Genomic DNA, 13,310 nt, shown 5'->3' with positions numbered 1-13,310 from the left:
ACGCGCTATCTCAGAGTAAAATAATCATAGCACAGGGTTTGTGTTTGTTTTTCCACTAGACCTGCAATAAAACATTTTTTATTATTGGTTGACTGCTGACATGGAGCATGGCACCATGACAGACACAAAGGAAGACATGGGCCCTGCCTGAGTAGCTTCTTAAGAGGATGTCTGTCTATGCCTGTGGGTTAAGTGTGTGACTGAATGCACCCTATATAAAGCAGACACAAGACACACTGGATACAAAAAAACAAGCATTCTTGTGTAAGAGACAGAGGGAACCTAATGTAGTGTGCGTATACTGGATGCAGTGTGTCTAGCTGTAGGTGCTCTATTGTGTAGGGCAGATTAATTCAGTGTGTGTGAATGAGGGCTGTTGTGCTTGGCTGTAAGTGGAGGTGTTTAGGGGGTGGGGAGGAAGGGTCTGAGGAGGGCTAAGACGTGCCCGTGCTTCAGCCCAGTGACTGACTGACTGACTGTCTCCTCAGCCTCTTCACTGCCTATCAGTCCCCACCTTGTGGGGCCTCCCGGCTCCTCCAGTGCTTGGGCAGGCGATAGGGACCTGGCAGCTTCTGACTAGATGCTCAGCTGCTGACTGCCAGGCGCGCACACACAGTGCACAGCCATGGACAGCTCCTGGGTGGAGAACGGGACTCTTTCCCCCTTCGCTTCGCTCTCCCCGGAGCCCGAGAACAGCAGCAGCGGCAGCCCCAGCCCCTCCAGCCGGGTGCCGCAGGCAGGCAGGGGGCCGGGGGGCAGCCCCCCGTTCTGGGACACCCCTCTGAACCAGGGTTTGAGCGTGTTCGTGGGGCTGGCGCTGTGCACCACCATGCTGGGCTTGGGCTGCACCGTGGAGCTGAGCCAGCTCGGGGGGCAGCTGCGGCGGCCGGTGGGGGTGCTGCTGGCGCTGCTCTGCCAGTTTCTGCTCATGCCCCTGCTGGCCTTCCTGCTGGCGCTGCTCTTCGCCCTGGACGAGGTGGCAGCAGTGGCCGTGCTGCTGTGCGGCTGCTGCCCCGGGGGGAACCTCTCCAACATCATGTCCCTGCTGGTCGACGGAGACATGAACCTCAGGTACCCAGCCGGCCGGGGCCGCTGCCGCCGCGGCGCGCCCGGCTCATCTCCCTCCCCGGCGGGACAGGCGTCGCTCCTTGGCGGAGGAAAGGACCCGCAGAACGCGGTCCGAACCCCGCTGTGAGAGGGCGGCAGCCGGGGGCCTCGGTGTGCCGGGGCGGGGGTGGGAGGAAGGGGCAATGTGGATGGGCCGGGGGTCACTAGCAGTGCGGGGGGGTGGATGTGCCGGGGAGGGGGTGGGGTGGGAGGAAGGGGCAATGTGGATGGGCCGGGGGTCACTAGCAGTGCGGGGGGGTGGCTGTGCCGGGGAGGGGGGGGTGGGAGGAAGGGGCAATGTGGATGGGCCGGGGGTCACTAGCAGTGCGGGGGGGTGGCTGTGCCGGGGAGGGGGTGGGGTGGGAGGAAGGGGCAATGTGGATGGGCCGGGGGGTCACTAGCAGTGCGGGGGGGTGGATGTGCCGGGGAGGGGGGGGGTAGGAGGAAGGGGCAATGTGGATGGGCCGGGGGTCACTAGCAGTGCGGGGGGGTGGATGTGCCGGGGAGGGGGTGGGGTGGGAGGAAGGGGCAATGTGGATGGGCCGGGGGTCACTAGCAGTGCGGGGGGGTGGATGTGCCGGGGAGGGGGGGTAGGAGGAAGGGGCAATGTGGATGGGCCGGGGGTCACTAGCAGTGCGGGGGGGTGGATGTGCCGGGGAGGGGGTGGGGTGGGAGGAAGGGGCAATGTGGATGGGCCGGGGGTCACTAGCAGTGCGGGGGGGTGGATGTGCCGGGGAGGGGGTGGGGTGGGTGGAAGGGGCAATGTGGATGGGCCGGGGGTCACTAGCAGTGCGGGGGGGTGGATGTGCCGGGGAGGGGGGGTAGGAGGAAGGGGCAATGTGGATGGGCCGGGGGTCACTAGCAGTGCGGGGGGGTGGATGTGCCGGGGAGGGGGGGTGGGAGGAAGGGGCAATGTGGATGGGCCGGGGGTACGCGCTATCTCAGAGTGGGGTTGCTGTGCCGGGGTGCGGGTGGGTGTGGACGGTGAGTGCTGCGGGAGGACTCTCCGTTTTACGGCTGTTTGAAATATTTGCTATTTTATAATCAGGTCTGTGCCAGCCTTTTGGTGCCCCTGTTCCGGGGCGCAGCCTGTGGGTACCGGGACAGAGGAGCCGGTTTCAGGATCTCATCAGGGGAATTTTGGGGGGACAAAAAGAAGTTGAGCTCTTGCGCTGTCTCCCGCGCTGGCTTTGGGAGATGGGGGGAGCCCAACCCATGCTGATTATTATCTGTTTGTGCTCCAAGACACGCCACGGCATGCAGGTTTTACATGCAAAAATATAATTTTCTTTTCACAAAAAACACAGCTGGCAATACCCCTCCCCTTCCTAAAAACCATATTCTGGCCAATATCCAATCTGCTCGGTAACTGAAGGGAAATTCTTGCAATCAAACAGCTACTTGCGCCCTGGGCGACTCTTGTCCGAGCTCCTAGAGAAGGGTTTTGTACAATAGGTTTGTGGCTCGTTACACGAAATGGATTTGTACCGCCAGCTCTTACTGGAGCCCGAGGAGGTACTGTTCCCCCCACCCCAGCAGCTGATGGAAGAGCGGCTCAAGCTGACCCGCCGCCTGTTGTTCTGTCCCCTCCCTCCTGCAGTATTATCATGACCGCCTCATCCACCCTGCTGGCCCTGCTGCTGATGCCTCTGTGCCTGTGGATATACAGCCGCGCCTGGATCAACACGCCTCTGGTGCAGCTGTTGCCCCTGGGGGCCGTGAGTCTGACCCTATGCAGCACTTTGCTCCCCATCGGCGCAGGAGTTTTCATCCGCTACAAGTACACAAGGGTCGCCGACCTCTTGCTCAAGGTAACAACAGCTGCGCCGGGTCCCGCTTCTACATACACAGAGGCGCTGAGCACCACTCGAGAGCAGGCCTCTGGGAGCTCCTTCTCGCTAGGGTGGTCATAGGGGTGTGGGGAAGGGCTTTGCTTCTGGGAGCCGCACCATAGGCGCTGCTGCTTTAGGATACAGAGTGCACATGGTCTAGTTAAAGGATAAGAAAAGATGCACATGGGGGAAGATTTAACAGATCTACAATAAAGAGACGGGTCAAGCTTGCCAACCCATATAAATATTGCCCTACGTCGTGAGTACTCCAAAGAGTAGAGGAGCCAGCATTAAGAGCAGCGTGCATGGTATCTGTTTTCATCAGGACAGCATGTCAGTGTAGAAACTGAGCACTTCCCTGTATTGTACTGATATCACTCAAATCATAGTATTAAGGCTCATCACATAAACGCCTGTAAACCCTCAGGACTTGCTCTGAATTCTAAACATAATCTCTCTCTCTGTTTTCCAAAGAGGAAGTATAAGCGCCCATTGTGGTCAACTAGTAATAAAATACTGCCGGTGGGTGACTGATTTCTGTAAAACAGTTATAGGCAGGATTAGAGTTGACTACAAGTAACGTTTTGTTAAAAAACAAAATTGCTCCCTCACAAAGACCAAAGGATGAAACACTATTTCCCTACAGTAACATTAAATAAAAGGTAAGGTAGACAATGCCATTTCTTCGATGCAACAAGAGCAGATCAAATCACAAAAGAAATGCTCAGTATATTTCTAATTATCAGATAACATTGCTAAGCATGTGCTTTAAATAAATAATGTTATATATATAATCAGGTACTATATCCACATTAAAACTAGTAGCTTCAGTCCCACATGCAATAAAATCAGTAAATTCCTCACAAAAATAGTAACAGGAACAACTACCTTAATTTGGAAAAATTAAAACAAAAAGATAACAACAGTTATTGTTTTCTAAGTTATTTCTTTGTTTGGAAATATACAAATTTTCAATAAGCATTTTTCATCAATTGTGGCACCACCAATTTCTATATTTCTAACTAAACCTTCAGCATACAAGCAATTTGTATGGCAGTCAATAAGAAAAATAACATTAAAGTACATTTATGTGCATGTTATTTGAAAATAATTTAGAAGGTTCAACAAAATAAACAAAGGTACCAGGATTTTACCCAGTGTTTTAGGGAAGGATGAGGACAACTAAAAAAAAAAAAGGTCTCACTGAACAACAGAAATGTACAATCCTATTATCTTTAGCTAACATTACCTGCAAGGAAGGGGAAGAGAAAGGTTTCAGGAAAGGGAATTCATGGGGATAGAAAAGTGAAACTACTAAACATAATTACCTGACTGAAGTACTATCACAAAAGTCTTTAAACATATATTTATGTTGAAAGCAATAATTGTGAAATGAATATTTCTGTTAAACAAAATATGGAAGTTAAAACTTAAGGTAAACTTTCAAGCAAAACATGCTCAAAGGTAAAGCAAAGGCACTCAGCACACACAATACTGCAAAAATCAAACAATGGCTGCAGCATGCACAGAATACACTAAACTAAAAAGACCCAAACTCTAGGCCCAATCTTGCATCAATTAAAGTAAATTATATCACTGCCATTTAATTCAATGGGATCAGACCTTATCTCAGAACTGGTACCATCCTTTTTAACTGTCAGTTTGGATGGTTTATATCTCCTTTAGGTTTAAACTTGACATACACATTGTTAGGCAAGATGAAATTTCTTTAAATAGTTTATCCATTTACCCTTTTAAGGTAATATTTTAAAGTATTATAGCAAAAATAAGACTTAGCTTCATTTTCTTTTTTAAATGAAAATTTACACACATTAATACAGATTGTTACTGTCTTTCTGAGAAAGTATCTCAGTTATACTGTTAAAAACTAATTAAGAAACAGATTTCTTCCACCCTTATTCACTTTGGGCCTGATTCAAAGCCCACTGAAATTTTGGATCAGGTCCAAGGTAAGAAAGGGCAGCAGAATCTGTCCATCAGTGGATAGTTTAAAAGAAGCTCTATGTTAGAAATGCTAAAGGTATGACAAACTCAAGAGCATTTGGGATTAAGCAGAGTGGTCTTTTCAATGTCCTTCAATCACATTTTGTCTGTTCACTATTCATATAAGGAAAAGCTTCCACTGTAACAGCTGCAATAAAATGTGCTGATTTTTAAAACAAATATATAGTTTAAATTCTTTCCTTGTTATACTATTTTAATATTTGTGTATGTAATTAATTTGCTTTTAAACAACTCTAATGTAAGTTTTCCCTTCTTTTTTCTCTGACATATCTGATTGTGATTATTCATTATTGCTAGGTTTCCTTGTGGTCCCTTTTAGTGACTTTGGTGCTTCTTTTCATTCTGACTGGCACTATGTTGGGACCTGAGCTGCTGGCAAGTATCCCTGCCTCCGTCTACATAGTAGCACTCTTGATGCCCTTAGCAGGCTATGCCTCAGGATATGGCTTAGCTACTTTATTTCACCTGCCACCTCATTGCAAGAGGACAGTGTCTTTGGAAACAGGATGTCAAAATGTCCAGCTCTGCACGGCTATACTAAAACTAACCTTTCCACCACATCTCATAGGAAGTATGTATATGTTTCCCTTGCTTTATGCACTTTTCCAGGCTGCAGAAGCAGGACTTTTTGTGTTAGTGTACAAGATGTACGGAAGAGATACCTATAAACAAGATCCCCTAAATGAAGATGAAGACACAGATATTTCTTACAAGAAACTGAAAGAGGAGGAAATGGCAGACACCTCATACGGCACGGTGACTACAGAGGAACACAATTCTATTCTGATGGAGACTGCACAAACTGCACTGTAGATGGACAACAGTCAGAGCAACAGAAGGGGACGCTTGAATTACTAATAGTATATGGTATTTGCAATATGTTTTCGGAGCGAGTAAAACAGGCAGCTGGGGTACTGACCAGCCTCGATAATCAACCGAACTACTCCCAGTGTATAAGATGACCATACCTTTATTATTGTGCCAGTTGCGAATATTTCCTCAAACATATAGCCTTATATGTACAAAAATCAATGTGATGCAACGAGATACATTTACATCTTCATAGGAAGACGCTCTTTGGTGAATTAAGTAAGGCAGGGACCGATACCAGAAACCAACGAAGCATTTTGTAGGAAAGGGTTAATTTGTGTATCAATGGTGTGAACAAAGGAGCAAATTAGATAATATTTGTAAAGTGTCGTTCAATTTCATGCATCCTATTAGTTGTAAAAAAATCCTGTTGATTGTTCTGATTATAAATGTGTGGAAAAGATGAATTAACGCTGTATTAGTCACCAATTAAAATCCCTCCAAAGATAACTAAAAATTAAAAGGAAGTGCAAGTAACGGTCTAGTTTATCTGGAGATGTATCTAGCAGCGATTTATCTGCAGGGAAGGTAAATCCTCCCTTCTTAAACTACCTGGTCCCTGGCTCTTATGTTTAGTAGCAGCCTAGGCATTCACGCGTTCCTTCCTCCTCTACAGATTCAGCCATAGGTGCTGGAACTGGGGGTGCTCCCGCAGGGTTGGGCTTGAAGTGGTTTCCATCATACGCAGGGTTTACAGTTTGGTTCAAGGCTGTCAGCACCCCCACCATACAAATGGTTCCAGCGCCCCTGAATTCATCCGCCTGTTGTTTCTCTCACAGACACCCCGCTATGACTCTTTGTTTGCGGCGTACAGCCTCTTGCGTGCTCCCGGGGGAATATCACCGATCAATCAAATGTACCGGGTCTGCTCAAGAGAAAACGCTCCACAGCCTCCGGCTGAACCCCTCAGCTCAGGTGAACGCTGCACAGACTCCAGGGTCCCCACAGGGCGGTGATACGGGGGGCAGATACAAGAGTTGTCAACCAAGTGAAAGAGGAAGGGAGACTCAGGACATTTAATAGACAGAGAGAACCCAGGAGGTTGTACCAATAAGGGGTTTACTTGCTTCAAAGACCTGCCTGAAGCTCTGCGTCCCCGCCGCCTTCGTTGCCTTGTCACCTGAGGCTCCCCGCTGGCTCCCCTCCCTGGCTCTCACCTCTGCTACGTTCCTTGGACCCCGGGCTTAGCCGGCTCTTCCCATCCACCTGCTTTCCCCGCGGGCTTCCGGGGCAGCGATCCCCGCCAGGGAATCCGCGGCGAGGCGGTTCATTGCCCCTCCGCCAATGGAAACAGCCCCGCTCAGGTGGCGGTGGGGGGACGGGACGTGCAGCTGAGCCTGCCCCTCCCCAGCGCGGGGTATTTAAAGCGGCCCCCGCGAGCCCAGCTGCCGGGGCAGACGCCATGGCGGACGAGGCCATGGATAGTTACCTGTACTCAGCCTACACCCCCTACTCCTATCGCTACCAGCCGCCCAAGGGCAAAGGGCCCCCGGGCGCCTGGCGGCAGCGGGGCACCTACTTCTCGGGCTATGGGGACACGGCGGCGGCGGCCGCGGCCGAGTACTTCGATAACTACCAGCGGGCGCAGCTGAAGGCGATCCTGTCCCAGGTGAACCCCAGCCTGACGCCGCGGCTCCGCAAGGCCAACACCAAGGAGGTGGGGGTGCAGGTGAACCCGCGGCAGGACGCCTCGGTGCAGTGCTCGCTGGGGCCCCGCACCCTGCTGCTGCGGCGGCGGCTGGCCCCCGGGCTGCCCCCGCTGCGGCCCCGCGAGCAGGAGCAGGGCAGCTCCGCCACCACCAGCGGCCGGCCCGTCCGCTTCCCCAGGACCATCGCCGTCTACTCGCCCATGGCGTCCCGCAGACTCACCACCTTCCTGGAGGAGCCCGAGGAAGCGGGGCAGGAGGCGGCCGAGGAGGAGCCGGAGGAGGCGGCGGCGGCGGCCGAGGAAGAGGAGCAGCAGCGCACGGAGGCGGCCGCCGTGCGGGCCAGCTGGGAGCAGCCCCCGGGGAGCAGCGCGGAGCCGCAGGAGCCGCGGCCGCCCCAGCAGCAGCCTCCGCAGCAGGAGGTAGCGGAGGAGGGGGCGGCGGCGGCAGCTGCCCCGCCGCAGGAAGGCCAGCAGGAGGCCCCCGAGCGCCCGGCGGGGCAGCCCCAGGCCGCAGCCCCTCAGGAGCCGGAGCAGGGCAAGACCCGCCTGCGCTTCCAGGTGAGGGCCGGCGGGTCGGGTCACCGCGGGTGGCGGGAAGCCCGGGGGCGGGGCCTCAGGTGACTGGCCCTGCGGCGGGGTCACTCCTCGCACTGCGGCCAGCAGGGTGCGGGAGCTGGGCTGGCCTGGCCGGGCTGGGAGCTGGCTCCCTGCCCGTGGCTGAGTCGCCCTTGTTCCCCCTAGTTTCTGGAGCAGAAGTACGGCTACTACCACTGCAAGGACTGCAACATCCGCTGGGAGAGCGCCTACGTGTGGTGTGTGCAGGGCACCAACAAGGTAGGCCTGGTGCCCCCGGGGCTGCCCCTCTGCCCCCCGGGCTCTGACCGCCACTGACCCGCCTTTCCCCTTCCTCCAGGTCTACTTCCGGCAGTTCTGCCGGACGTGTCAGAAATCCTACAACCCCTACCGCGTGGAGGACATCACTTGCCAGGTGAGCACAGCCCCCTCAGGGCCTCGCTACAGCTTGCGCACTGGGGAGCCCTGTAACCTGGCTTCCCTCAGGGAGGGGGTTTGGCGGGGCCTTCCCCACTGTTCTTTCCAGTAAGCCTGGGAACTCCAGCTGTGCTCTAGCACCCCAAGTGTGCTGGAGCTTTGTCAGCAGCCTCACTCCTCCCTGCACTGAGCAGCCTATAATCTAAACTACTGCCGTTAATACCGTGTCCTCCCCTAAGCTTGCAGATCTCCTGCCTCCCCTGTATCACTGCAGTTCAGGTATTTTCTCCTCCAACATCCTTGCTTCTTTTCTAGAGCTGTAAGCAGACCAGATGCACCTGCCCTGTGAAAGTGCGCCATGTGGACCCCAAGAGACCCCATCGTCAAGATCTCTGTGGGAGATGCAAAGGCAAACGTCTTTCCTGTGATAGTACATTTAGTTTCAAATATATTATTTGACTGGGATACTAGTTTAAAGGATCCTGGTGTAAAATTGCAATCAAAGCAGTTTTTCTTTTGAAAGAATATATAATATGGTGGGGTGTACCTGGGCAAACCTACAAATAAAGGTATGGCGAAGCACTGTTATAACTGATAAGGCATGCTCATGTCTACCTTATTTATGAGTAGGGAAGCTGCAACATTCCCCATTAGGAATGGGGGAGAAGGCACTATCATTCTGTCAGCCACAGAACTACTCTTCCTTGTATGACTTATTGTTATGATGACACACCTAGCAGTGTCTGCTTCTGGAGGAGGTAGACATGCTTTCCTAGTGACCTCCTATGCTTCAGGAAGACTTCTCTGGGGAGCAACTTAAGCAGTTGAGTCTCAAACAGATTACTGGTAAACTCTACCTCTATCGCTCTATGTAGAGCATCCACCTCATTTAACACAAGAGTGAAAATCCAATAGCATCCTTCCACAATACAGGCAAACACTTAATGTCTGATCGCAATTTAACTAAATGTTCTACAGTCACTAACTAGTATAAGAGTACATACACAGGAAGAAAGTTGCATATCTACCAATCACTTCTAATACCTGAAAGTTAGTAATTCTTAAATAGGCAGAGGGCTAGTCAGATCAGCTCAAGCCTAGAATTATGTTTCATGAAGACAAGTAGCCATTTTTACAATTAAACTAGCTACTACTAATCTGGGGCTGTTATAGCACTATCGTTAAGGAAACCCCCCAACCTAAAAGGGGCATGTATTCCAGGTGTGCATAGCTATGAAGGGGAGAAGGTCAAATTAAATGGCTGTTGCTAATAGATCAGGTAAAGATTTTCAGTGTCTTTTTTTAATGTGTATAGATCACTTCTAATTGATACAGATCAGTGTAGCTATTGATAACTGTAATGGCTGCATTTCTCACTTTGGAGCCTACAGTGAAATAGCTTGCTTCTGTTCTAGCTGCTTTATTAGCTAATCTGATAGTGACTGTTAATTTTCTCTATGTGTATTTTTCAAATTGTGTAGACAAAAGCTTGTTACCAAGAGTCAGTAATGTGTAAATTTTCTGTGAAACTCTCCTTTAAAGATAACACATTGCTAATAACCAGCCTTCTTTGTGAATTGATAAATAAAATGGGGGGGTGTATATTGTAGCAATTTCAGAAGGAAGTTGCTCTAAGAGGAAACTGTTACATCATTTTAAACAAATCTTTCTTATTGATCCACAGCCACTATCCTAAGATGGAAAACGTAAAGTAGGGCTGTGTAACTTCCAGAGGTGCCTATTAAACTCTACCAGATAGCCACAGTACTTGGCTTATGCCTGCTTGCATGTGAGCCTCCCCTTCTAACTGTGAAGAAAGTCCTTAAGGTATATGAGTTGTGGCATTTTTGTCACAATGGCACAGCCATGAACTGGAACCACAGTATAACAGTAGGAGTAAGTAGAACCAGGGAATTGCTGTCTTCCTAACCCCACAATAGCACAGTACTGGCCTGAGGCCATTGCTGCTATAAGCTATGTTGACCGTCTTGTTGGAACCAGCACTTACTGGGGAAAGTTACTCATTTATTAGTGAACACCAATTTCTTATCAAAGGTGGTGTCTACTTAAAGGACTACTCTCAATATTTACCTCTAATGACAGTTTGATGTCTGGAATGTAGCTTATAAGCAATTGGGTGAAAACTATAGTATGTATCTTCTCCACTACTTCCTTCCACTGTGTTCATCAAGCTTCTCAGATTCCTAGAGCAACAGTGGTACTATATACTGAAGACTTGAAAAACCTCCAATTTTTTTTTTTTAAAAAGCACTGACACTTTTGGAAAGACAGAAGACCTTCCTTAAATAAGTGTTCTTTTTATTTTTATTTATTATGAATCAAACTTAGTATGTCTATACCTAATAATGTATGGCCTTCTGCAGGCAGTTACTATGAGGTTTTTCACATATTTTTAGTGAAAATCCATTAAATCTGTCACTCTGGCTTTTCTCAGTGAAGATGGGAAAGGGCATACTACATAAGGATGCAAACCTATTTTTTTTTTTTTTTTTACAGTAAAGATAGACAGGAGATAAGAATTTCTTCTAAAGTTATGGACAGAATTCTAGTCTACATCTATTAATGCAAACCTTTATTAAACGTTTGCCATATAAAATACCATTTAAAGCAGTTGGATAGAAACACAACCTTTAACAGAAGTAAGGATAATCAGTTTGTAAAACCAGACATGGATTGTCTAATTTCAAAAGATAAATGTACACACATTCCTCCTTGCTATTTTGTTTGCAGAATGTTCATCCTTTTAATAAGTTTGTATTCTGCAGCTTGTAGGATTACATTCTACATCCACCCTTTTTTTTTTTCTTTCCCCCCTTCACAAACTTGTTTCTAGGTGTGCAGATAAATGTTACAGCTAGAGTCACAGTGGTGACCAACTAGCTTTTAATATGCCCTTCTGACCTAGTTGCAGTAATCCAGATTCAGTACTTTAACACAGATTTGTTCCTAGCATAAATGTAACTTGTTTTGCCTCTTCCTATTATCCATTTCTGCCCAACTGTGTAATTTTGGAAAAATGTAGGCAACTTTACTGCCTGTGAGTATGTGGGGTATTTTCCACATATGAGTTCTGGGATTTTTAATATTTAATCCTGGAGTCTATCACAGAACACAAGGGCCACTTTTTGTGGAAACCTATTTATAAATTTAGGATGTTGAATTATTTTGCTGGGTCCTAATGCACAAAACCAAAACAGACCAGCAATCCTAATCCTGGAGCAATCTGAAGTGGTATCTGAAAAATGACAGATTGAGTTGTTGAGGTTCATAGACCTATACATTGCCAAATTGATTCCTCTGATGGGATGGATGGAGCTGAAGCCCCAACTCTATGCTTGGGGCTTGATACTATTGGATTAGTGTAGATAAGGAATGGCTGATCAAGCCCATTTTCTGGGGGGGTGGGGTTGAAGCTTGTCTTGTCAGAGCATCAGTCACTCTGGCTAAGAAAACTACTAAAGCTTTGTGAAAGTTGGCTACTATTAGGGATTATTGGTCCAAGACTCCCAAATACAGTATTGGAAGCGTACCTATCCATCTCCCACATCCAACTGCTGGGTGTGGTTAGAAACACTCCTAGAAGAGAGCTGAATGGCAACAGCTAAGGTAAACAAGGCTAGAACTTTTCAAGACCTGGACCCTGTAGGGGGAGAGAGAGTATTTTTGTTTGCCATACAAGGAGGAATTCACTAAGAGCCCCAGCCAGCAGAGCAATCTTACCCTGCCTGATCCTTGCTGGTGAAGCAGCACAAAGTGATTTGAAAAGGACCAGACTGCTCCTGGAGTATGTTCTTGGAGACTGAAGGAGGTGGAGATGTCTGGCTCAACAGGTAACCTTTAACAGACCTCCAAGCTGACTTATTGGATTTTTTTTTTGTGTGTGTGACTTCTGTGAAAGTGATGGAAAATGCTAGATCAGAGTTTGGACTAAAGCAGCCACATTTCCATTGTACCAGCTTAAGACTCCCAGTGAGGAAGTATGCAATAGCAGCTAGTATGTGAAACATATCCCAGATAAGGGATACATATTACCAATATTTTGGTAATAGGAAAGAGGAAGAGTGACTTGTCCTTTGTCCAATTCATATTAAATAAATGCAGGGGATAACTTACAATTGTAGGGAAATGACTAATACCGGTGATAAATTCTACTTTCTCCCTTAAGCAATCTAGACACCTGTCCATTATCCATGAAAGTTATAGCTCATCTTCCCGCCTACCAGTTTAACAAATTGTAATTGTGCTGAAAAAGACTAAGAACTGAACCAAACAGCACAGGAAAAAAATGTAAATAGCCTTCCCCTTCAAAACTTGAAAGTCCAGCTGTGACATGAAGTGTAAATGTAGAACACAGGTGGACTGCTTATGCATGTGAATAATGTTGGCTTGCATCTCTGGGTATCCAGAGAGGTCATAACTCTCAAGGTGGAGACTGACAGAGGGAAAGAGCTGAGTCGCTGTATTGGGGGAAGAATGCAGCAGTAGTGGTGTTGGTATGCAAGGACAGAAATGACATGAAGTGAGCTGTAGCTCACAAAAGCTTATGCTCAAATAAATTGGTTAGGCTCTAAGGTGCCACAAGTCCTCCTTTTTCTTTTTGCCATGGTGGAGACAGTGAGCTTGTGTGGTTGTCCAGCTACTGCTTTCTCTTTTCTACCGCATTTCCCTCTTGCTCTGGTTTTGGTGCCCTCTTCTTGTCTTCTCTCCTACTCTTCCCTTCCCAATACTATTTCAAATTCTTGGAAGGACATCCTGGTTCATCTTTCCTCTCAGTACAGTCAGCCTGAGATTTTCCTTCTGGGTTCTCCTTTTTCTCC

General features: G+C 48.5%; 2 protein-coding genes across 3 annotated transcripts in view; both read left to right on the top strand.

Moving 5' to 3' along the window:
• The first annotated feature begins 569 nt into the window (after positions 1–569).
• LOC144930507 (sodium/bile acid cotransporter 4-like) lies at positions 570–6,312 on the top strand. Its single transcript, XM_078852548.1, has 3 exons — positions 570–1,071; positions 2,708–2,918; positions 5,262–6,312. Exons 1-3 carry the CDS (start codon positions 626–628, stop codon positions 5,775–5,777), a joined length of 1,173 nt encoding a protein of 390 aa, XP_078708674.1. The 5' UTR covers positions 570–625; the 3' UTR covers positions 5,778–6,312.
• Positions 6,313–6,380: 68 nt separating this feature from the next.
• Positions 6,381–13,310, top strand: part of LOC144930506 (zygote arrest protein 1.L-like) — a 29,470-nt gene continuing 22,540 nt past the window's right edge. The window contains exons 1-4 of one of the 2 annotated variants that reach the window (XM_078852546.1): positions 6,381–8,040; positions 8,224–8,316; positions 8,396–8,470; positions 8,788–8,881. In XM_078852546.1, coding sequence (XP_078708672.1) covers positions 7,237–8,040; positions 8,224–8,316; positions 8,396–8,470; positions 8,788–8,881 — 1,066 coding nt within the window. In that variant the 5' untranslated portion in view covers positions 6,381–7,236. The remainder of the gene's footprint in view (positions 8,041–8,223; positions 8,317–8,395; positions 8,471–8,787; positions 8,882–13,310) is intronic. The other variant, XM_078852547.1, reaches the window with a different exon arrangement.

The sequence above is a fragment of the Lepidochelys kempii genome, chromosome 4, assembly GCF_965140285.1.
Source record: "Lepidochelys kempii isolate rLepKem1 chromosome 4, rLepKem1.hap1, whole genome shotgun sequence".
NCBI lineage: Eukaryota > Metazoa > Chordata > Testudines > Cheloniidae > Lepidochelys > Lepidochelys kempii.
The sequence above is the reverse complement of the archived record's forward strand: the minus strand, read 5'-3'. Positions and strand labels throughout refer to the sequence as shown.